Source organism: Rhinolophus sinicus, chromosome 11 (assembly GCF_057876585.1).
Source record: "Rhinolophus sinicus isolate RSI-liver-muscle chromosome 11, RSI-T2T, whole genome shotgun sequence".
Lineage (NCBI taxonomy): Eukaryota > Metazoa > Chordata > Mammalia > Chiroptera > Rhinolophidae > Rhinolophus > Rhinolophus sinicus.
Genome location: NC_142511.1, coordinates 21357062 through 21383261, shown reverse-complemented (window position 1 = coordinate 21383261; position 26200 = coordinate 21357062). Strand labels below are relative to the sequence as shown.

The 26200-nt window shown below is 37.7% G+C and overlaps 1 protein-coding gene across 8 annotated transcripts in view; it reads left to right on the top strand.

The window, feature by feature from the left end:
- Window positions 1–17368: 17368 nt before the first annotated feature.
- CR2 (complement C3d receptor 2) overlaps window positions 17369–26200 on the top strand; it is a 34090-nt gene continuing 25258 nt past the window's right edge. Inside the window, exons 1-4 of one of the 8 annotated variants that reach the window (XM_088801693.1) lie at window positions 17369–17702; window positions 23958–24137; window positions 25504–25603; window positions 26005–26090. In XM_088801693.1, coding sequence (XP_088657819.1) covers window positions 17645–17702; window positions 23958–24137; window positions 25504–25603; window positions 26005–26090 — 424 coding nt within the window. In that variant the 5' untranslated portion in view covers window positions 17369–17644. The remainder of the gene's footprint in view (window positions 17703–23957; window positions 24138–25503; window positions 25604–26004; window positions 26091–26200) is intronic. The other 7 variants (XM_074321975.2, XM_074321974.2, XM_074321977.2 and 4 more) reach the window with 7 other exon arrangements.

The window sequence follows — 26200 nt, the reverse complement described above, 5'->3', positions numbered from 1 at the left end:
ACATATTGCAAGAGCACATTAAAATAAAAGAATACACATTAAACATATTAGAACAGTTATTTAGGGAGAGGAGGAAGAGGCATGCATGAGAAGAAGACAGAAGCAAATATGGAGTCTTCTAAGGCTCACCTACAGGCTATTTTTCCTTCTCTCCCAAGCACATGGGAGGGTTGCATTCCTGTCCATGTCTACCCAATAGTTGGGCAAAGTCATGGAATTAGTTCTAAGAGTGGGTGGAAGTAAGGTGTATCAATCCTAGACCAGAACACTTAATTTCTGGTGGAGATCATTCAATGCCTATTCCCCTACTATAAATGATCATGAAAGCACAAGTTGAGAAGAAACTTCCATCAGCCTGGATCCCTGAGTAAATGCAAGGAGCTGAGACCTTCCCCCAGCTGCCACCACACCAACCTGTGTTGGACAGGTAGTTGCTGTGAGAAATGACATTTTGTTGTTGTAAGCTTCTGGGATTTAGAGGAGTTTGTTACTTCACAGTAGTCCTAGCCTATTCTGATTAATATAGGGAATAACTAATTAAATAAAACAAGACAGGGGTATTTCAGGGATTGATGATTCTGAGGAGCATGACCAATTCAAACATGTGCACCTGAGTTGCCCCACCCCAAATGAGATGGAGAAAGAAGACAAGGCAATTATCGAAAATCACAGAGACTTGAATTAGGGAATGACAACAACCCCCAAAAGATGAACAAAAATGAACACTATACCTGCCTACATTTCAGCAAAGTTTTCACAAAATTCCCTGTGCCTTTTGCATGAATAGGACAGAGACTTGTAGGCTGAGGAGTATCGCTATTGGCTTTCTCACTGATGGAACTCCATCACATCCTACAAAGGCCGATGAGTGGATCCATGTCAGCCTGAAGCTTCTTGTTGAAAAGCTGGGTCCTCAGTCTCAACCTGTTCAACCTTAAAACAAACAACCAACCAAACAAAACCTGACAAAGTCAAAAGATAGTTGACTAACTGGGAGAAAATATCTGCAAAAATGATAGAAAAATGAACAAAAATATGAATAGAGAATTCACAAAAGAATTTAAAAAAATTAAATATTTTTTTAAACTTATTAAGATATGTTCAAGCTCACTTATAACAGAAATGCATGTTAGAAATACACTGAGATACAATTTCTCACCTTTTGGATTGACTAATTTTAAGCTATAATAACAACAATTTGATTAATGAGATGCTGGAGAAACAGATGCTCTCATACATCCCAGGAATGTATAGTGATACAATTCATTTTGAGGGAATTTTGCAATATCTAACAAAACTAAATATGGGTTTACCTTTTAAACCAAGAATTCCACTTCTAGAAATTTGTACTGAAGATATACGAGGTGTGATCAAAACATACGGTGAATGTTTAAATTAAAAAAAAAAAAAAACTATTACAATAAAAGACATGTTGCCATTAACTCCCCTCAAAATACTCCCCCTCACTTTGAACACACTTATGCCATCATTCTTGCCACTTTCTGAATCAGTTTCTGAAGCACTTTCTGAAGTCCTCTTTTGTGTTTTTAGTTGTGCTGTCATGGCTGCTTCAAATTCCTGAATTGATTCAAAATGTTTACCGTTCATGTTCATTTTGACTTTGGGGGAAGAGCCTGAAGTTGCATGGTGTCAGATCCAGTGAATAGGGTGGGTGAGGACACACCATAATGTTTTTCTTTGACAGAAATTGCCGTACCAGAAGCAATGTGTGACACGGAACCTTTCCCACAAAGAGGAAAGACAGAGGGTAGGTGTAGAAGTAATACACAGAAGTGACATTTCTCTGAACATATCTTTTTGTATAGTCCTAACATTTAGAACTACATTAATATTTCATCTATGCAAAAATTAAAAATTAAAAAAGGGTAGGGAAAAAACTAATATGGAATTCTAAGAGAATAGTTAAATCTAGCTATATAACATAACCATACTGAAGGAGGGGTGGATAATTAGTCTAATGGACTTTTGAACAGATCAATGTTATTTTTATGTTCTCAGGCTAAAAACAAAACAAAAAGTTTAAAAACTAGTAGTTCTGCTTTTCACCATGGTATGGAAATAGCAATTCCAAAACTTTTTTCTGTGTAATCGAGGATTAAGCAAAAAAGTTAATGTATTGTGGATAATGAGAACTATGTGTCTCACTGATGGAGAAATGAGTTACAAATACGGAAAGAGGGAAGGTTGTGTTATCTATTGAATTGGACTGGAATGTGAGGAATTTACATGAAATTCATGACATACACATATATAAATATAGCTAGAAATAAATTAAAATAGATATAGGAGTAGATATATACATATATATATATATATATATATATATATATATATATATATATATATTTCCTACCACTGCCTTTTAAAAGGGTATAGAACCAATAATACCCCAATAGTAATGAACACACATAGCATCCAGATCTTGGTTTTCAAATATCATTCTGTGCCAAAAGGAACCAGCATTCTTTGGAGAAATGGTAAGTTCCAGTGCTGGCTGTGGAAAAATGCAAGGTGAGCCTGGGATATCTTGTCTTGTCAGAAAGGAAGAGCTCAAAGAATTCAGAGGAACTGGTCAATAGAACACAGAAGCTAATTTAAGGGCTCCCATTGGCCAAACCAGAGGCAATCTGAGCAACAGAATAAATAATGATAGTAATAAATTGCAACCCATTGAATAAATGAAGTCTATAGATATTGAGCCATGTTGATATAAATAAATAAATAAACAAATAAATGGGAGAGAAAGGAAAGCTTTCCTTTACAGTAGAATGCCAACTAATGAATATAGAAATTATGATTAAATGAGAAAAAAATCACCATTTGGCTGCCATCATAGTAAACATTGATTCAGGCAAGAGTTATCTAAAACACTAAATACTGAAATCAGTGGGTGAAAATTGGATGAAAAATGAGACATTTACATAGTTTTAAATTATCTCCTCACAAAAATGCTCATTAATTACAAAGGAAAAATAGTTACTTTACACTAGAAAAATCTAGCAGACCACCTTAAATAAGTGATCCCTTCTGTGGTGTTTCTGCCAAAAAGACATGACATAAATCTGATCGTGAAGAAACATCAGACAAAACCAAATTGAGGCATGTGGCAGCGAGCTTCCAAGATGTCCTCGGGCTGTCCCTGCCTCCTGGTATTCATATTCTTGTATAGTGCCCCTCACACTAAAACGGGCTGTTCTATGCATATTTATTACTCAAGGGTCTCTAGAGAAACAGGATTAATATTACCTATATTATATCTATCTATTTATAGATAGGTATCTACAGAGGATGCCAAAAAATGTATACACATTTTAAGAAAGGAAAACTACTATTAAAATTGTAATACTCAATATATACTGATAACAAAAGATGAATACAAGTCACGTTTGACTTCTGCAATTACAAGAGGTGCTCAAAGTGGTTACCATCAGCGTCCAGACACTTCTGATTATGGTGAACTACTGCTTGAGCAAGGTTGACAAAAGCGTCCACTTGTATACATTTTTTGGCACCCCTAGTGTATCTATCTATATACCTATAGATATATATCTACATCTCTATCTTTCTATCTATCTCTCTATCTATATCTATATATCTATCTATATAGCTATATAACATATATACGTGAGAGAGAATTTTATTATAAGGAGTTAGCACATACAATTATGGAGGCTGACAAGTCCCAAGATTGGTAAGGTAAGCTGGCAAGCTGGAGACTTAAGAGATCCAATGTGCAGTTCTTGTTTGAAGGCCAGCAGGCTTGAGACCCAGGAAGACCTTACATATCAGTTTGAGTCTAAAAGTAAGAAAAAACGTCCTAGTTTAAGAGTAGTCAGACAGGAAGAATTTTAGCCCACTCAGGAAATTATGAGCCTTTTCTTCTATTCAGGCTTTCAACTGATTGGATGAGGCCCTCCCACATCAGGTAGGGCAATCTTCTTTACTCATTCTATAGATTTAAATGTTAATCTCACAGGCACTAGTCCAATATGGTGACATAGGAGGCTCCTGAACTCACCTCCTCCCATAGACTGGCTGAATCTAAGCTACACATGGAACAATCCCCTTTGAAAGAAATCCAGGAACTAGCTGAATGACTCCTACACACTGGGAAAATAAGAAAAAACCCTCATAAAAATGAGTAGAAAAGGTTAAGACATAGTCTTTCCATAAACCTGACCCCCAGCACAGCCACATACAATTAGGAGTCAACTCAATTGCCAGCTTCTTCCTAAAGAGTGAAAGGCTTGGACCCAATATCTAGCACCCCAACTTTTAAAACTTGCACCTGAGGGATGGGTCCCCAAAATATCCAACTCTGAAAGCTTACATCCATGAGACCCACAAGACTACAGTGAACTAAGAGGCAGTTCTTAGAATGCACACATGGACTTTGGCTGGCCTCCCAGGGCTCAGCTGAGAAGCAGCACACAGGAATGCCCACTTCCCTATATTCCCATGAAAGAAGCTGATTTGCATACCTTAAAAGTAGTAACCAGAAAATCTAGCTTCTATTTTAACACTCATGTAGAGGTGGACTGCAATCCTCTCTGGAGACCAAGGAGACCTACAGGTGCCATCTCCCCATTCTCCTTCTGGCCAGCTGCATGTCACTAGTGTCACCTTGGAAAGAGCTGTGTATACATCTAACACCCTGGCTTTTGCAGCTACCACCCAGGGGACAAAACCCTTGATCACTTGGCTCTGGTGGTCACTGCTGCTTGAGTTCCAGGTCCCAAAAGACTGTAGCAAACAAAGAAACGGTTCTTAACTAGCTATCTCTCCAGGGCTCAACACAGAGAAAGCGTACAGAAATGCACAGATCCATCTTTCCTGGAAAAAGGTCTACATGCATACTTTAAAAGCTGCTTCCTGAGGGTCTAGCTTCCAATTAGCATGCATCTAGGTCTGATTGAGGTCCTCCCTTTTGGGGCACTAAAAGATTTTGGCATACCCTCAACTCTTGGGACCCACTAAGAGCAAAGAAGGTGGCTTGGGTAATCTCAGAGATTTGAGAGACAACCAAGAGCTAGGGCTGGGATGAATGATAAACTTCATCTCCTACATAAGACCACTCTGTCAAGACTAGAAGAAGTGGCTGTTTTATCTAATGCACCAATAGAGAATCAAGGAAAATGAAGAAACAGAAATATATTATATACAAAAGAATAAGATAAAATTCCAGAAATGGAACTTAATGAAATGAAGGTAAGTGACTTACCTGATAAAGAGTTCAAAATAATGGTCATAAAGATTCTCACTGAAATCAGGAGAACAATTCATGAACAAGGTGAGAATTTAAACAAAGATATAGAAAATATAAAAATTACAGAGCTGAAGAATCCAATAACTAAACTAAAAAAAATACCAATAGAGAGATTCTATATCAGACTAAGTCAAGTAGAAGAAAGGATCAGTAAACTGATAAACAAGACAGTGAACTTAATCCAATAAAAGGAGGAAAAGGAGAAAAGGAATAAAAATGTTGAAGAAAAATTAAGGGGCTTGTGAGATACCATCAACTGGATCAATATTCATATTAGAGGGGATTATTATAGAAGGAAAAGCAAGAGAGAGGGACAAAAAAGCTTATTCAAGAAAATAATAGCTGAAAAGTTCCCTAACTTGGGGAAAGAAACAGACATCAGATCCAGGAATACCATAGAGTTCCAATAAGTTTAATCCGAAGAGACCCACACCAAGATACATTATAAGTAAATTGTCAAAAGTTAAAGACAAGGAGGTACTCTTTTTTTTTTTTTTTAAAGTTTATTGGGTGACAATTATTAGTAAGTTACATAGATTTCAGGTGTACAATTCTGTATTACATCATCTGTATATTACATTGTGTGTTTAACCAACCAGAGTCAGTTCTCCTTCCATCACCATATGTTTGATCCCTTTTACCCTGTTCTACTATCTCCCTACCCCCCTTACCCTATGGTAACCACTAAACTACTGTCTGTGTCTGAGTTTTTGTTTCCTTCTTTGTTCTTTTGTTGCTTTCAGTTTTATATCCCACATATCAGTGAAATCATATTGTTCTCTATTTTTTGTGTCTGACTTATTTCACTTAGCATAATAATCTCAATATCAACCCATGTGGTCACAAATGGCAGTATTTCATCTTATGTCAGAGTAATATTCCATTGTGTAAATATACCACATCTCCTTTATCCAGTCATCTATTGAAGGACACTTTCATTGTTTCCATGTCTTGGCCACTGTAAATAAAGCTGCAATGAACATTTGAGAACATATATCTTTATAGATAAACGTTTTCAGCAATCCCAGGAGGGATTGCTGGGTCATATGGTAATTCTGTTTTTAATTTTTTGAGGAAAGGGAGGTACTCTTAAAAGCATCACATGAAAAACAACACATTACATACAAGGAACCCCCCCATAAGACTTTAGCAGATTTTTAAGTAGAAACTTATAGCCAGAAGGAATGGCATGATATATTCAAGTGCTGAAAAAACACACACAAAAAAACACCTGCCAACCAAGAATACTCCATCCAACAAAGCTGGGTGTTGAAACGGAGTTTTCCAGACATGCAAAAGCTGAAGTAATTCATAACCAGAAGACCAGTCTTACAAGAAATGTTAAAGGGACTTCTTCAAGCCAAAATAAAAAAGATGCAAATTAGTAACAGAAAACGTGAAAGTATAAATCTCACTGGTAAAGGTAAATATATAGTTAAATTCAGAATACTCTAATGTTGTAATGGTGGTGGGTAAATAACTTATAAATCTAGTATGAAGGTTAAAAGACAAAGTAGTAAAAATAACTATAACTACAATAATTTATTAATGGGTACATAGGTAAAAATGTAAATTGTGACATCAAAAACAAAACATTGGTGAGGAAGAGTAAAAGTATAGAACTTTAGTATGAAAGAGAACTTTAGAACTTTAGTAAGGGTAAAAGTATAGAATTTTAAATGGGGCGCTATAAACATAAGATGTTGTATATAAGCCTCATGGTAACCACAGAGCAAAAATCTATAATAGATACACAAAAAATAAAGAGAAAGGATTCTAAGCATACTACTACAGAAAATCATCAAATCACAAAGGAAGAGATAAAAAGAAAGAAAAACAGGAAGTACAAAACAGCAGAAAACAAGGAAATGGCAATAGTAAGTCCATATCTATCAATAATTACTTTAAATGTAAATGGACTAAATTCTCTGATCAACAGACAAAGTGACTGAATGGATTAAAAAAATAAAGATCCAATCTCTATGCTGTCTACTAGAGACTTGCTTTAGCTTTAAGGACACACACACTGAAAGTGAAGGGATGGGAAAAAAATTCATACAAATGAAAACAAAAATAAACAGGAGTAGCTATACTTAGACAAAATATATTTTAAAACAAAGACTGTGAAAAGAGACAAATATGGTCATTATATAATTATGAAGCAGTCAACCCAAGAAAAGAATATAACATTTGTAAATATTCATGTACCCAACATAGGAATATATAAATATATAAAGCAAATATTAACAGACTTGAAAGAGAAATAGACAGCAATACAATAATAATAGGAGACTTCAATACCCCACTTTTAGCAATGGATACATCATCCAGACAGAAATCAATAAACATTAGATTTAAACTACATGTTAGACAAGATGGAAGAACATTGCATCTAACAGCAGCAGAATACACATTCTTCTCAAGTGCACATAAAATGTCCTCCAGCATATGTTAAGCCACAAGCAAGTATTAACAAATTTAAGCATCAAAATGATGGTGTAAGGTGAGCCTCTATAAAGCTCCCCTGGAATTTACAACTAATCAAACAACAACAACTCCACAAAAGACTCCCTGCACAGCAGACAGGCAAGACGAAGAGGCCCACTACTGAATTCACCTAAAGGTGGGCTAATCACACGAGTGGGGGTGGAGGGAACCTAGCTGAGTGCTCCGAGCTCGCTGCATCCAAGAACTACTGCAGCTGTAGGAGAGGGAAGAACTCAGACTGCTAGGGCTCCGTTTACAGCCCACAGGGCTGAGGGGACAGCATATAACACGGCTGAGCCCAACTCTCATGGCAGAGACCTCACAGAAAAGACTGAGGGAAGAAGCCTGAAAACGGTGGTTTAGCCCTCACTGCCGAGCAGAGAACAGAGCCTTAGGCACTGAGACTAGCCACCCCCTCCCTACCCTCCCAGAGCTCACCCTGCCCCCACCTGCCCAGTGCTAGAAGTGGAACATTAGCAGTGCCAGATCAAAAGAACAGAATATTTGCTGTTCTGAGAACTGTGGACTGCAGACACAGATTCGCAGCCCAACTAGTTCCGGCAAAGGAGAGGGAGCTATTGAAACAGGACCAGCTGTGGTGGTGGTCACTGCCATTGCTCTGGGCCACCTCTCACAACTCACCCCGCCCCTGGCCCAACCTATCTGGTCGGATCCCTGCAGGAGTAAACAGAACTGCTGCAACATATGGGCTCTGAATCTGGTGCAGGAAGAGCTTTGGAACTTCAAAAGCTCTCCGCATACCCGCACAGACACTGTGCCCTGTGACCCAGGTGAGCTATTAACAGAGGAGAAGTCCGTCTCCCAGGGAATCCCCCCATTGTGTGAGAAGCTGGAATAGTGCAGAGAAAACATAGCACTACCATGTGGAGAGAGAAAAAAAGACTGCAGTTGGAGAGAAAATAAAACATTCTACCAACAAGTACTGGAAAACAAAGGAAAGACCTCTCCCTACCAACCTGTTGCAGAAGCCACTCCTGTAGATGTCTAGGAAGAGAAACAATAAATCAGTAATTGCCATGAATAACCAAGGCGACAAGACAACTCAGAAAGAAAGTGAAAAGTCTCCAGAAAAGGAACTTAAAAATATGGAAATATGTGACTTAAATGACAGAGAATTCAAGATTGCAGTTCTGAAAAAACTCAACGAGATGCAAGACAACACAGAAAGGCAGTTTAATGAACTCAGAAACACAATCAAAGAACAACATGAGCATTTTACCAAAAAGATTGAAATTTTAAAAAAGAACCAAATAGAATTTCTGGAGATTAAGAACTCAATGGAAGAAATTAAGAACGAAATAACCAGCTTAGCTAGTAGAGTTGGTCAGATGGAGGAAAGAATCAGTGACATAGAAGATAGAAACCTGGAAATGACACAGATGGAAGAAGAAAGAGACTTGAGACTTAAAAGAAATGAAAGAACTCTACAAGAACTTTCTGACTCCATCAGAAAGAGCAATATAAGAATAATGGGCATACTAGAAGGAGAAGAAAGAGAGAAGGGAACAGAGAATATATTCAAACAAATTGTCGATGAGAACTTCCCAAACTTATGGACAGAACTGGATCCTTGATTTCAAGAAGCAAATAGAACACCTAATTACCTCAATCCCAACAGGCTTTCTCCAAGGCACATTGTATTGAAGCTGTCTAAAGTCAACAACAAAGAAAGAATTCTCAAAGCAGCCAGGGAAAAGAAGACGGTAAGCTACAAAGGAAAGCCCATTAGATTATCATCAGATTTTTCAGCAGAAACTCTACAAGCCAGGAGGGAGTGGAACCAAATATTCAAACTATTGAAAGAGAGAAATTATGAGCCAAGAATAATATATCCAGCAAAGATATCCTTTAGATATGAAGGAGGAATAAAGATCTTTCCAGACATACAGAAGCTGAGGGAATTTTCTAATATACAACCTGCACTAAAGGAGGCTATTTGACCACCGTCAACAGGGACAATTTGTGGCAACCAAAACATAAAAAGGGGGAGAGTAAAGGCCTGAACCCGAATATGGGAACAGAGAAAGTAAGCGTGCTGAAGAAAATGTAATACTCTAAATACCAAACTTTATTTTACATAAACTTAAGGGTAACCACACAAAAAAAATCCAGAACTGAAATATATACTGTAATAAAAGAAGAAACAGAGGGAAACATCATAGAATACCACCACACAGAAATCATAGACAACAACAAAAAGGCAAAGAAACAATGGAGACACAGCCTTACCAGAAAACTAAAGATAGTATGACAGGAAATCCTCACATATTAATAATCCCCCTAAATGTAAATGGACTGAACTCACCAATAAAAAGGCACAGAGTAGCAGATTGGATAAAAAACTAAAACCAACCATGTCCTGTCTCCAAGAGACACATCTCAGATACAAGGACAAGCATAGACTCAAAGAGAAAGGGTGGAAAATGACACTTCAAGCAAATGTTACCCAGAGAAAAATCAGGTGTAGCCATAATGATATCAGATGAAACAGACTTCAAGGTGAAAAAGATAACAAGAGACAAAGATGGACATTTCATAATGGTAAAGGGGACTATACAACAAGAAGACATAACAGTCATCAATATTTATGCCCCCAATCAGGGAGCACCGAAATATACCAAGCAACTACTAACAGAACTAAAGGGAGAAATTGACCAAAACACAATTATACTAGGGGACTTAAATACATCATTGACAGCTATGGATAGATCATCCAAACAGAAAATAAATAACGAAATAGCAGCCCTAAATGACACATTAGATGAAATGGACATAATTGACATATGTAGAGCACTTCATCCTAAAACATCAGACTATATACTCTTTTCTAGTGTACATGGAACATTCTCAAGGATACACCATATATTGGGACATAAAATCAGCCTCAGCAAATTTAAGAAGATTGAAATCATACCAAGCATATTCCCTGATCACAAGACTTTGAATTTGGATATCAACTGCAAAAGCAAAGCAGGAAAAAACACAAATACATGGAGATTAAACAACATAATTTTAAAGAATGACTGGGTCAAAGAAAAAATTAAGAGATCAAAAGATACATAGAAACAAATGACAATGAAAATACATCCTACCAAATTTTTGGGATGCAGTGAAAGCAGTTTTAAGTGGGAAATTTATATCATTACAGGCCTATCTCAAGAAACAAGAAAAATCCCAAATAAATAACCTCATGTTACACCTTAAAGAACTAGAAAAAGAAGAACAAATGAAACCCAAGGTCAGCAGAAGAAAGGAAATAACAAAACTCAGAGCAGAACTAAATGAAATAGAGAACAAAAAGACAATAGAAAAAAATTAATGTGAAAAAGAGCTGGTTCTTTGAAAAGATTAACAAAATTGACAAACCCTTGGCTAGACTCACTAAGATAAAAAGAGAGAAGACACTAATTAACAAAATCAGAAATGAAAAAGGGGAAGTTATCACGGACACCACAGAAACACAAAGGATCATCCAAGAATACTATGAAGGACTATATGCCACCAAATTCAATAACCTAGAAGAAATGGACAAGTTCTTAGAAACATATAGCCTTCCAAGGCTGAACCATGAAGAACTGGAAAATCTAAACAGACCGAACACCAGTAACGAAATTGAATCAGTCATCCAAAACCTTCCCAAAAGCAAAAGTCTGGGACCAGACGGCTTCACTAGTGAATTCTACCAAACCTTCAAAGAGGATCTAATACCAATCCTGCTCAAACTCTTCCAAAAAATTGAAGAAGAGACAGGACTCCCTAACTCATTTTATGAGGCCAACATTACCCTGATACCAAAACCTGGTAAGGACAACACAAAAAAAGAAAACTACAGACCAATATCTCTGATGAATACAGATGCAAAAATCCTAAACAAAATTCTAGCAAATCAAATACAACAATGCATTAAAAAGATTATTCATCACGACCAAGTGGGGTTCATCCCCGGGGCACAAGGATGGTTCAACATCCGCAAATCCATCAATGTGATACATCACATAAACAAAATAAAGGACAAAAATCATATGATTATATCAATTGATGCAGAAAAAGCATTTGACAAGATATAACATCCATTTATGATTAAAACACTTAATAAAATAGGTATAGAAGGAAAACACCTTAACATAATAAAGGCCATATATGACAAGCCCTCAGCTAATCTCATAATTAATGGTGAAAAACTGAAGCCCTTTGCTCTATGTTCAGGAACACAACAGGGCTGTCCCCTATCACCTCTGCTTTTCAACACAGTGTTGGAAGTCCTTGCCAGAGCAATCAGGCAAGGAAAGAAATAAAAGGCATCCAAATTGGGAATGAAGAAGTTAAATTATCACTCTTTGCAGATGACATGATGCTATATGTAGAAAACCCTAAAGACTCCACCAGAAAGCTATTAGAAACAATCAGCGAATACAGTAAAGTTGCCGGCTATAAAATCAATGTACAAAAGTCCATTGCATTCCTATATACTAACAATGAAATCTCAGAAAAAGAAATACAAAAAACAATTCCTTTTGCAATTGCAGCAAAAAGAATAAAATACCTAGGAATAAACTTAACCAAGGATGTGAAGGACCTATATGCTGAAAACTATAAGACATTTTTGTAAGAAATTGAAGAAGACACAAAGAAAGGGAAAGACATTTCATGCTCATGGATTGGAAGAATCTACATAGTTAAAATGGCCATATTACCCAAAGCAATATACAGATTTAATGCAATCCCCATCAAAATCCCAAGGGCATTTTTTAAAGAAATAGAACAAAAAAATCACCAGATTTGTTTGGAACCACAAAAGACCCCAAATAGCCAAAGCAATCTTAAGAAAAAAGAACAATACTGGAGGTATCACACTCCCTGACTTTAGCTTGTACTACAGGGCTACAATAATCAAAACAGCTTTGTATTGGCAGAAAAACAGGCACATAGACCAATGGGAAAGAATTGAGAACGCAGAAATAAAACCACATAAATATGGACAGATAATTTTTGACAAAGAAGCTAAAAACATACAATGGAGCAAAGACAGCCTCTTCAGTAAATGGTGCTGGCAGAATTGGATAACCACGTGCAAAAGAATGAAACTGGCCTGCTATCTGTCACCATGTACCAAAATTAATTCAAAATGGATCAAAGACTTAAGCATAAGACCTGACACAATAAACTGTATAGAAGAAAACATAGGTACTAAACTTATGGACCTTGGGTTCAAAGAGCATTTTATGAATTTGACTCCAAAGGCAATGGAAGTAAAAGCTAAAATAAACAAATGGGACTATATGAAACTTAAAAGCTTCTGCACAGCAAAAGAAACCATCGACAAAATAAAGAGGCAACCAACTGAATGGGAGAAGATTTTTGCAAACAGTGCCTCCGAAAAGGGGCTAATATCCAAAATATACAAGGAACTCATGAAACTCAACAACAAAAAAACAAACAACCCAATTGAAAAATGGGCAGAGGACCTGAAGAGACATTTCTCCAAAGAGGACATACAAATGGCAAATAGACATATGAAAAAATGCTCAACATCACTAATCATCAGAGAAATGCAAATAAAACCCACAATGAGATATCACCTCACCCCAGTCAGAATGGCTATCATCAACAAGACAAATAATAACAAATGTTGGAGAGGCTGTGGAGAAAAAGGAATCCTCATACACTGTTGGTGGGAATGCAGACTGGTGCAGCCGTTATGGAAGACAGTATGGAGGTTCCTCAAAAAATTATGAATAGAATTACCATATGACCCAGCAATCCCTCTCCTGGGTATCTACACAAAAAACCTGAAAACATTTAGAGATAAAGACACGTGTGCTCCAATGTTCATTGCAGATTTGTTTACGGTGGCCAAGACATGGAAACAACCAAAATGTCCTTCGATAGATGAATGGATAAAGAAGTTGTGGTATATATACACAATGGAATACTATTCGGCGGTAAGAAAAGATGATATAGGAACATTTGCGACAACATAGATGGATCTTGAGAGTATAATGCTAAGCGAAATAAGTCAGACAGGAAAAGCAGAGAACCATATGATTTTACTGATATGTGGTATATGAACCAAAAACAACAAAAGAACAAGACAAACAAATGAGAAACAAAAACTCATAGACACAGAAATAGTTTACAACAAAATATCAAAAGGAGAAATTAAGAAAACAATACTATATAAAATTGCATAAAAAAGAATAAAATACCTAGGAAATGCTTTAACCAGAAAGTAAAAGATCTATACACTAAAAACTATAAGACACTAATGAAATTGAAGAAGACACAAATAAATGGAAAGATATTCTGTGCTTATGGCTTGGAAGAATTAATATTGCTATAATGTGCAGAGTACCCAAAACAATCTACAGATCCAATGCAATCCCTATCAAAATTCTAATGAGATTTTTCACATATATAGAAAAAACATCCCAAAATTTGTATGGAACCACAGAAGACTCCAAGCAGCCAAAGGAATGTTGAGAAAGAATAAAGTCATCATAGTTTCTGATTTCAAACTATATAACAAAGCTATAAAAATCAAAACAGTATGTTATTGGCATAAAAACAGATACATAGATCAGTGTAACAGAATAGAGAATCCAGAAATACACCCACACATATATGGTCAATTAATTTATGACAAAGGAGCCAAGAATGTACAATGAGATTATGAAGATAGTCTTTTCAAAGTGTTGGTCAAACTTGACAGCCACATGCAAAAGAATGAAACTATACTTCTATCTTACACCATACAAAAAAATCAACCGAAAGTGGATTAAAAACTTGAATATAAGACCTGAAACCATACAATTCCTAAAAGAAAACATAGCGGGTAAGCTCCTTGACATTGGTCTCAGCAATTATATTTTGGAGTTGACACCAAAAGCAAAGGCAACATAAGCAAAAATAAACAATTGTGACTACATCAAACTAAACCACTTCTGCACAGTAAACATGAAAAGGTGTTCAACATCACTTATCGTCAGGGAAATGCAAATCAAAACCATAGTGAGATACTTCACACTTGTTAGAATGGCTATCATCAAAAAGACAAGTAACAAGTGTTGGAGAGGATGTGGATAAAAGTGAACCCTTGTAGTCTGCTGTTGGGAATGTAAATTGGAGCAGCCACTATGGAAATCAGCATGGCAATTCCTCCGAAAAATTAAAAATAGAAAAAAAAGAAATAAAAATTGAAGACATAAATCCAAATACATGAAACATAACAATAAATGTTTACCAGATTAAACAGTCCAAACAACATACACATGTTTTCTGAATGCACGATAAACAAGAACTATATTCTGTCTGCAGGAGACATACATTCACTTCAAAATGTAGATAAAATATGGAAAGTTTTTCAAAATTGAAAAATGTTAGTATGCAAATATCAACCGCAAAAAAACAAATAAAAAAATAAAAATAGAGCTATCATATAATCCAGCAATTCCACTTCTGGGTATATGTCCAAAGGAAAAGAAATCACTATCTCAAAGAGATGGATAAATGCATAAAGAAATTATGATACACATACACGTACACACACACACACAATGGAATATTATTTGGCTATTAAAAAGAATAAAATCTTGCCATTTGTGACAACATAGACAGACACTGAGAGCGTTATGCTAAGTGAAACAAGTCAGACCGTGAAACACTGTATGATCTCACTTATATATGGAATCTAACAAAACCAAACTCATAGAAACAGAGACCAGGTTAGTGGATGCTAGAGGTGGAGGGCAGGGAGTGGAGAAAATGGTGAAGGTGGTCAAAAGGCAAAACTTCCTGTTACAAGGTAAGTAAGTTTTGGAGCTGTAATATATAGCATGGTGACTATAGTTAACAATACTATACCGTACATTTGAAAGTTACTAAGAGAATAGATCTTAAGAAAAAAATTATCACTGTGTAGGTGATGGTAGTTAACTAACCTTACTACGATGATCATTTCACAATGTATACATACATCAAATCAATATGTTGCATAAACTAATACAATATTATATGTCAATTATATCTCAACAAAACTGGGGAAAAACAAAATGGAAAGACTGAAAAAAAATATCAGTTACCACTACAAAAAATGTTAATCTCATCCATAAACATCTTTATTGAAAGACTCAGAATAATGTTTGACTATATATCTGAGCACCCTATAGCCCAGTCACATTGACACATAAAATTAACCATCGTAGTATCCAATAGGATAATGTGGGAATTACACAGTGTGACTTCTGAGGATAGATTATAAAAGACATCAAGGCTTCTGCCTTTCTCTCTTGCTCTGGGAGAAGAACCAGAACCAAGCTACAATGTCACAAGGACACTCAAATAGTCCTATGATGAGGTCCACATGGTGCGGATATGATGCCTCTAGCTAACAGCCAGGTGAGTGCGTCATCTTAGACATGGACCTTCCAGTCCCAGCCAAGCCTTAGAGTGACTGCAGTTCTGGCTGATTTCTTGACTGCGACCTCGTGAGAAATCTCAAGCCAGAACCACCTAGCTAAGTTGCTCTTGAATTCCTGACACAGAAACTGTGAAGTAATAAATGTTTATCTCGCTTTAAATCAGTAAGTTTAGAATAATTTGTCACTATGCAATAGATAACCAATTTAAACGTCATTGTACCAAAATAATTGCTGTGTTCTCTTCAAACGTATTAAGATCATAAGAGACCAAAACAAACAAACAACAACAACAAAACTGAAGACCTTTTTCAGATTAACTGAGAAAAAAAGACACATCAAATGCAATATGTGATCTTAGAATCATCCTGGACTAGGCAAAAAAAAAGTGTGTGTGTGTATGTGTGTGTGTATTTGCTATAATGAAGATTACTGAGACGATTGGAGAAATTTGAGTACAGTCTGTCATTTAGATAACAGTATTGTATCGATATTAATTTCCTGTTTTTGCTCACTGCACTGTAGTTATGGAAGACAATGTTCTTGTTTTTAGAAAATACCCACAAAATAATTAAACAGTTCTAAAGTAACAATTATATAATTACATAATTATATGTATGTATCTCTCTCTCCATATATATATATATATATATATATATATATATATATATATATACCATATATATATTCACCCAAAGTGAGAGAGACAGAGAATGATAAAACAGTGAAATGTTAACATTTGGAGATTATATATATTTATATATATAAATTATATATATATAATTATATATATAAAGTTATATATATACATAATTTTATATATAAATTATTTGTACTATTTTTGCCACTTTTCCATAGAAATTATTTCAAAATATAAAGGACATAATAACAGAAGTTGTTGCTGTTCATAAGTTTCCTTTCTAAGTAAACTGTTCTTTCAAGCTGAGGGTTGGAATCATTAATAGCTTTTGAAATGAATTTAGTGGATCCAAGGAAGAGGACAGGAGAGGGGAGGGGAGGGGACGGGAGAGGAGGGGAGGAGAGGACAGACTAGTTCATTGTAGAATAGTAAGGGTGATTACTATTCCGTGAAACTTGTTTCAGTTCTCCAGAGAGGCACAAATGGATGCACCGAGTTGCATGGTCAAAAGTTGGAAAGCCACTGCACTGAGGGCTAGAGTTTGAGCCAACGACTGGATCAGAGTCTTTTCTGCCTACCTCACCTTCGCCGCCTGGGCCGCCCTTACACGCGTGGGCGTCCCGCCCCCAGACGGCCTGAAGGTGTGCGCGCAAAGCTAGCACGTGGTGCCAGCCACTATTTAAGGGCCCACCTCCCAGCGCTCGCCGCCGCCTCTTACTCCAGCCCTGCCCTACCGGAGCTGCCGGAGGCTCGCGGGTCTCGGAACGCGCACCGCCGTGGGGCTGCCGCTGTGGCATGGGCACCGCCAGCCTGCTCTGGGTTTTCTTGGCTATCGTCACGCCAGGGGTGCTCGGTGAGCTAGCAGGGGGAGCAGGGCGGTAGGGACGCGTGTGGGGCAGGGATGGCCTCTGTGCCGCGATACAAAGCGCAGTCAAAAGCGAGAAGGTGGGGGCAGTGTCGGATGCTTGCCTTCCTCCCGCTTGCTTTGGGGGAAACCCCGGGATCTCTCGGTCTGGAATGCCCTGACTTGCGCCTCGCCGGGCTGGGACCACCAAGAGCTGGAGGCTGTACCACAGAGGGGCACTGTGTGACCTACCCGGTGTGGCAGGTGGCGTGCTAGGTCTGTCCTTTCTGGGCTCTCCGCCCCTGGGTCTCACCAGGTGCTCCTCGCTCTCGCCCCCAGAGGTCTGTCCGCGCTAATGATGGGCACGTAACCAAAACCTACCCATGATGTGCAGAAAGTCTGCAGCAAGTTCCCTTAGGCGCGGGAGTTCTGCATCCTCTGAAGTCGTTCCTGGCCAGTAAGAGCAGCAGAGCGTCCCGCTGTCTTCCCTGATTAAGAATAATGTCTGGCTCCCAGGCGGGAGATTTATATCTCATGGAAAAGAGATCCTAAATGACCAACTCCTGGAGTTATTTAGAAAAGTTAAGAAGTGAATTAAAATTACAGTTGTCTTCGTGTTATTCACCATCTGTAATGGTGAGGGCTTCAGAAGGTCTCATTCGATGTTTATTATAACTCATTTTTCTCAAAATTGGGGTAATTTTAAAGAAATATTGTAATTTGCTATGATTAGCGTCTCCTGGTATTAAGATGGGTATAACTTTCTAATTACTTCCAGGGTGCAGTGAATTCCTAGTTCATTAAGAAGTTGCTGTATGCAGACCTCAATAACTGGGTGACTTTTGGCAAGTCATTTGTGAAATGAAGCTAGTGATAAACTTCCCTACCACCCTACTGAGCTGCCCTGAATGGCAGATGTAATTGGCAAACGAGAGTTAGATGTTAGTTGTTAATACTACGTGTCAGTAATAAGACCGACTGAAGGGGCTTGATTTTATGGAGCCAGCATTTAAGCTCAACCACCCCCAGCTGATTAAGGGAAACTGCATACATTGGTTCTATTACAACTTATTTTGTCTGCTTCCTGACACTGAACTTTCTCCTGACCCTTAATCGGACATTTCCCTAAACCATTACCTTCATCTTTCTCTCTCTCCTATGTATTAACTCCTTTTGAACAAATGCACATTCACAACTTTCTCTAACACCTCTGCATCGCATAATTCCAGACCTGACTTCTCATAGGCCTTGAATTCCTATTTCTCAATTTCGGAGAGGCTATCATCAGTTGAAAATCAAATTCTTCACCAGCCCTGCCAATTCATCATCCCCTCCAAGTATGCCAGAGCATCCCCTCCTGGTACCAGGGCAGGGCCAGCCTCTAGGTCACTTAACTGTAGACACATGAAAGACCAGCTCTACCTATTTGCCAACTGTTATAGCTAATGTGCTTCTGTTTGTATCCTCATTCTCACACCAATATTTTACACCTAAGTGTTATGATCACCTGTGTAACAGCCTCCTCTCCCACAGGTCACTCGACACCAGTCTTTACCCTTTCCAATGGTGAAAGCCAAAATTTTAAAACTATTTTTTTCATTACTTCACTCCCTTGCTCTAAAAAATTTAAAGGGCTTCCTATTACCTGTGGGGTTTTAAAAAAAAAAAAAAAAAAAAAATCAAATGTCTTCAGCTTTTCGAGCCCTTTGTAATCAGATCTCACCTAAGCATGGCCCTCCGATTCCCCATTGCTTCCTATCATGAATGTACTGTCCATCATCTCTCCTGACTGTCATTCCATGGTTCTTTGCTCATATTTTGCCCATGACCCCTCCTGAATTTTGCTCCTACTGTATACCCTCCAAAGACTGTCCCATGGCTCTTGGCTAGTACCTGCCCTTGAGTATGCTTAAGAAACTCTTCAGGTGCCTTTTTAAGTGCAGGTTCCCACCTCACCCTCCAGAGATTCATAGGTTTGGGCTGTGGCCCAGGAAGCTGAAGTTTGACAAGCATTCTGGAAGATTCTGAAGCATGTGTCTATAGAGCATACTGCTATGAGCATAGTCATACGGGAAGCAAATTTCCAACTTAGAGTATTTCCCCACTTCTTCCTTTTGTCTATTTGTATAAAGTGATTCAAATTTCCTGCACTGTTAAATTCTGCTCTTGCCAAAATCATCCAATAGGAATTTTCTTGTTTTCTAATCATCTATTTCCACCTAAGATCAGATCCTTTCTGTCTCCAGCTTAAAATGTACTAAGGGCTTCCCATCACATTGAGACGAAAACAAAATCTGTGCCTCTAATCCTTGACTACAGGCCTCTGCCTCTCTGAAATTCTCTGTCCTCCTCACCCTCATTCCCTCTGCTGCAGCCCCACTGGCTTTCTTGTCATTGAACACGCTCACATTTGTTGAGTCTTTGCACCAGGTGTTCCCTCTGTTGAAATGCTCTTCCTACAGCTCATCCGTTGCTTGTCTCCTTTTGGAAATTCAGGTCTCGACTCTAACTTGGCTCTTCTCTCTTATCTGAAGCAGTTGGACCTGAGGTCACCCTCTATCACATAACCATGTTTTATTTTCCGAAGAGCACCTATCATCATACAAAACCTTCTTGTTTATTTACTTGTTTGTGTTTGATCCCTCACTGGAATATAAGTTCCAGGGGAGCAAGACTTTCATCTGTCTCATTGCCTAATGAATCCTGGCATAAGCATACAACTAGGAGTTCAATAAGAATCTTCTTTTCCTCCTGTAACAATGGAAAAAGTATCCTTTCTGATGACAAAAGTCAACTCCTCTTTTTGTATTCTTGATCACATTCCATCCCCTCTTGCATATGCAAGGACTTTACTTCTGGAGATATTCCATCTTGCATCACTGCATTTATATCACTTGTTAGATCATCCCGATAAAATGTGCCCCAGAAGATCCTTCATTAGGGAAAGAGGACTTCTCAAGACCCAGTGGACTGCATTTTTCTGTCCTTCTCATCCTCTTCTCAGCAAAACTTCTCATCAACTATTTCTCATCACATTTCTTTATCTTCTTAACTCACTCCTGCCTGACAGGCTTCTTTCCTCCCTATCCTCACTACTGACCTTCATGCTGGCAAATACAATGATCACTTTTCTGTCTTTATCTTTCTCAGTCTTTCAGCAAAAGCTGAATACTTCCACCTTCTTGAAACAGTTTTTCTCATTTTCCAAGACAGGACACTCTTATCATCTATTTTTTTCTGTACCTGTCTGTTTGCTCTAAGTCCCTTTTGCCCTGTCTCGAAATATTAGAGAGTTTGGGGGCTCAACATTGAGCCTATTCTGTTTTCCTCAATGCCTCCTTCCTAAGAGATCTCGCCCAGCCTCATGGCTTTAAATACTTGTATTACTTATATGTATTCCTCATATTTATTATCTATAGTCCTGACCTATCTCCTGAGTGGCCAATTTGTACATCCAACTGCTTTACCTGGCATCTCCATCTGGAGGCCCAGTAAGTGTGTTAAAGATACCAAGTCTAAAGTGGAACGAATCCTGTTCCTACAACACCGTACAACACACACACACACACCCCAAAAACAAAAAACTGTTCCTTTCCCAGGTTTTCTCTTCTTAGCACTTGGTGTTCCCATCTACCAAGTCGCTCCAGTCAAAAGCCTAGAAGCAGTTACTGAATCCTCCCATCTCCTCAGCCCCACATCTAATGTAACAAAAAGCCAGTTGTACTTCTAAAATATATTCCAAATTCAACCACTTCTCACTGTCCACTGTGGTGGCCCAAGCCTCATTTTTGTGTGTGTCTGAACTACTACAGTAGCCTCTAGACTGCATTCTCTGCTTCTGAAACTAAAATTCCAGTCCATTCTCCACCCAGTTGCCAGACTGTTCTTTTTAAAAAGTAAGTCAGCTGTGTGATTCTCCTGCTTGAACCTTCCAATGACTTCCACTCAGGATAATACGCAGCTACCTGACTGTTGAGCTTTCTTAACTTGAGGTCATCCCACTCTGTTTTGACCACTGCATTCCACACACATTTGCCTTCTATCTTTCCTTAAAGCATAGCGAAACGTATCTGATGTTAGGCCTCTGCCTAAAATGCTTTTGTCCAGTGCTTTGACTGGCTGGCTCCTTCTTATCCTTCCATCAAAATTCAATGTCTCCTCTTCAAAAGTCTTCCTTACCCGTCATAAGGAAGTGGTACGCCATCTTGTCCCCTCTTCCTTCTGGTGCATCACATTTGACACATCACTATTTATGTCCTTTACATACCATCTATTTATTTATTGGTATTTATTTATGATCTATCTCCGTCTCTTGAAATATAAATTTCATGAGGGTGGGAACCTTGTCTCTAATGCTCACTGATGCATCTTCTGTGCTTAAGACAGTACCTTGGTTAATACACATGACCGTCATTCAAAAATGATCAAATGGCCAGGAATCACAGTGTTAAGGCATTTGATTATAACAGTTCTCATTCTTAATAATAATTTCTCCTCCTAACTGCTTTCTGACCTAACTTTCAGTTTTATTTTTATTATACTATATATTTGTTCTTCATTCATTCAAGGTAAAGCTAAATGAAGAGCTAAATGTGACTGTTCTCTAAAAGCTGCTTGGCCTAGTTAGTTTTTAACAGGGTTTGGGGGATCTATATGTACATATCTTGCCTCTGTCTTCTATTTTAGGCCTAGTCATGATCTACTCTGGATTTTTAGTCCTGATCTTAGAAAGATGTGAAGAGGATGCAGTAACACTTAAGAAATTTCATATTATTTAATGATTCATTCATTAACCTTCCCTTTTTTGATATGGCAGAGAACATGATTGCTGGAAATTCCATCTTGTGATTTGGGATTTTAGCAATTTGAATCCTAATTACAGCTAGCATCCCTCAAAGAAGAGGGAGGCCCCAAGTCTCCTTATTGGGGATTAGAATTTCCCATTATTTTAAAAAAAAAAGAATTTCCCATTATTTCTCATCCAAAAAGTGTGATTTTTCACTTCCTTTCAGCTCAGAAGGTCATATTACAAAGTACCTTCCTGCTTTTGCTGCTTCAAGATCTTGGTTCCATCTTAGTCCACTGCTGCTGATTAATTCTTGAGTATTTAAAGTGGTTTTCCGGCTTCTGGAGAATCATTTAGCATTGTCTTTATTCACACTGGATATTTGCAGGTTAAATCCCTTGCTTAAGGTGAATTGGCACAAGGAATATCAGCGTCATGAATTGGTCTTCACTGAAGTCAAACCCTAACTCTCCCTATACAGTCTTGCTGTTCTGAACAGGTATGCACTTGGAGACATTTCTAGGAATTAATGGAGGAAATCAAAGGAGTTTAGGTAAGAAGTAGGGTATCTATAATGAGATCTGGGTCCCAAACCATGATGGCTATTCTTAGAGCCAGTCTATATGACTTCTCCAACAGCTGTGTTGGGTGACAGAAAGGCTGGATCTGGCTACAACCTTGGGAGCTCTGTATTTACCTGTGTCAGTTAGACCATGTGAGTTCTTTGACTTTCACCTGTTCCTGTTTCATACTTATGTGAAAAAAAGATTTATAAATTTGATATTCACATACATTGCCATTCTGGAGTTAAAACTTGAGCTCTCTTTTCTACCTAGAAAAATGACTTTCCTGGGTATATCTTCAAGTATCTGGGTGTTACAGTTTCTTATCCATCTCCTAGGATAAGATTTGTTTCATTATTAATAAGAATAATATTATTATTATTTGAAGTCACTGGGAACTGTCTTTAAATAATTAGTTCGTTTTATCTAGTACCCATCAGAACGTATTTACTAAGTTCTCTCAGGAGGCATATTACACTACTAGGTTAATGGAATACAATAACGAAGAATAATAAATAAGCATATTTTCTTATTGCTATAGTCTAAAACTTTAATGACTAAGATAGTAATATTAATTCATTAAAGTAATTTTAGATCATACACGTGCTGAGCTTATAAGGTCCCTGATATACTTTAGTTTCCTGTGGCATCCAGAAAAGTTTTTATAAGGTTTTACTTTTTATTTATGAGGTTGTAAGAAGATGGAACAACTCCAGGGTCTTTATGGACTTTGATGAAAAATGATTTTTTCCAGCTCTTCCTCTGAAATCTATCCTAAAGGATCTGAACTTCTGGGCTTATTTCTCTGTATATGCACCCATACTGCAAGTTACATGGTAATTGATGGCAAAACAGAAGCAGAGTACAAGTTTTAGCCTCTCTTACTTTTGATATTCCTGTGGTCTTTGTCTCTAGGTCAGTGTAAGCTCCTGCCAGTGTATGATTTTGCTAAGCCTAAAATTCAGAGTGATCAGTCTGAGTTTGCTGTTGGGACATCTTGGGAATATGAATGCCTTCCTGGGTATAGCAAGAAGTCATTCTTTACCATGTGCCTAGAGACCTCGAAGTGGTCAGATGCTAAGGAATACTGTAAACGTGAGTAATCTGTAGTAAAGGCATCTTTGGGTCTATTAATGTATCTCTATGGGCTAACCTGTTATTTTTCAAGAAAAAGACCAGCGAATTAGTAACTCATCTCAAATTAGGCGGGGAGGGGGAGGATTTCCTGGGTCCTCCATGTTTTCTTTTACTCCTAAGGGCATTGGGTATTGAGGTTAAATCATCAGAGGTTAAATCATCACAGCTGGCCAGCCCTGGTTTTCTATAATCTCTATGACCTTGCTCTATGCTCTCTGTACCGTGTTAGAGTGAGGTTAGAAGTTAGTATACAAAGAATATTAGTTTCACTTTATTTCTACCCTATTTAACTCAAGAGATATTGTTGAGTAACTACTAGGTATGAAGCTTTAGGCTAAATGACGGGGCTGGGAAGAACCATAAAAACCTGCTGGTCCCTTCCTTTGAGGAACTCCTATATTAATTGTAAAAACTAACTTTTAAACAAATACTGTACTATGATATACTTTCATTTATTCATAGCAATAAAGTTCTATGAGATCATAGAGAAGTAAGTAATAAATGCTATCTAGGAGAATTAGGGAAATCGAGGCATTACAGGCAAAGGAAACAGCATAGGCACAAGCATAGAGGTAAGAAAGAACACGATGTCTTTGGAAAAAGAAAAATTCAGTGTGGTTGGAGGCTAAGGTACATGGTGAGGAATGGTAGTTGATTTAGTGGTTTGAAGCTTACTTGTGACAGGCCATGCATTTATTTCCCCAATCAACAATGGAAAGTCATATGTTTTTAAATGGGGGAGTTGCACGTCCACACTTGTGCTTCTGAAAGATAATGTGTGCAGTGCAGTGGTAGATGTGCACAGAAGATGTACAGGGTGAATGGGGACCAGAGTTAGGAAGGTGAGTTTTGTTAATGATCCAATGAGAGAGTACAGCAGTGGTAAAGTAGTTGGTCTGGAGAGAGATTTCTGGAATTCAGTCACTGAAATTTGGTGACTAATTGAATGACGGTCAGGGGGTAAGGAATGAGTTGTAGAAAGGAAATGATGACAGTGACTTTATTTTTTTAAGCCACTTTATAGATGCTGTCCTCAAATAACAAAATATAAAAAGGGGAAATAGAGATTATAAATTATGGATGACCACAAATGTTTGCATGCACACTCAGAAATATAGACTATAAACTTTAAACAAATACTGTTATGGAGTTGACTGATCCTTTGGAAGATAGAAGTTTTGTAAATGTCGAAAATTTTTTTGAATAAGCATAAATAGGATAGTCAACAAGTCCAGTTGTCCAGTTAACTTGGGGTTTAATATAAAACACAAACGTTACCCCAAATCCCAATCCCAAATCCCGTTTTGTTTGTTTTTCCTTGTAGGTAAATCATGTGTGAGTCCTGGAGAACTCCTCCATGGCTCTGTCCTCATGCCCTCAGGTGTCGTGTTTGGGTCAACAGTTACATATTCTTGTGATGAAGGGTGAGTTGGCAGGAAACATCTCCCATGTACATGGGTATTAGAATAGTAGTTTCAACAAGAACCTACTCTTCCAAAAGAGATCTGACTAATTTCCACTTATCCTTAAAAATAGATAAGCAAACGAGAATCACCTTCCTGAATTGCTCTAGAGATTACGAACTAGAGAGGATTCCTAGAAGAGAAAGAAGCTTGGGCTACTCTTCTTCCAATTTTATATCTCCAGGAGAGCCAATTTAATTTGGGTTTAGACTGTTGAATTTTTTATATGATTCTTTAGTCTATTACCACTACGCATAATACATGATATTCCATTCTTTGCCATTCTTTCAGTGGACAAAAAACTAAGAATTCCTAAAATGTACATCTAGCTGGGAGATGATCACTCATCTCTTTGTCTTTAGATACCGACTCATTGGTGACTCATCTGCTACATGTATTATCTCAGGCAACACTGTAATCTGGGATAAGGACATGCCTTTTTGTGAATGTGAGTAAAACGATCTCTTTATTGCACCCTATATAATTCCTCTTAGCCCCTTCTAATTCACCTTTCTAACTCTGGTCTCCACTGGCCCAGCACATCTTCTATACACATCT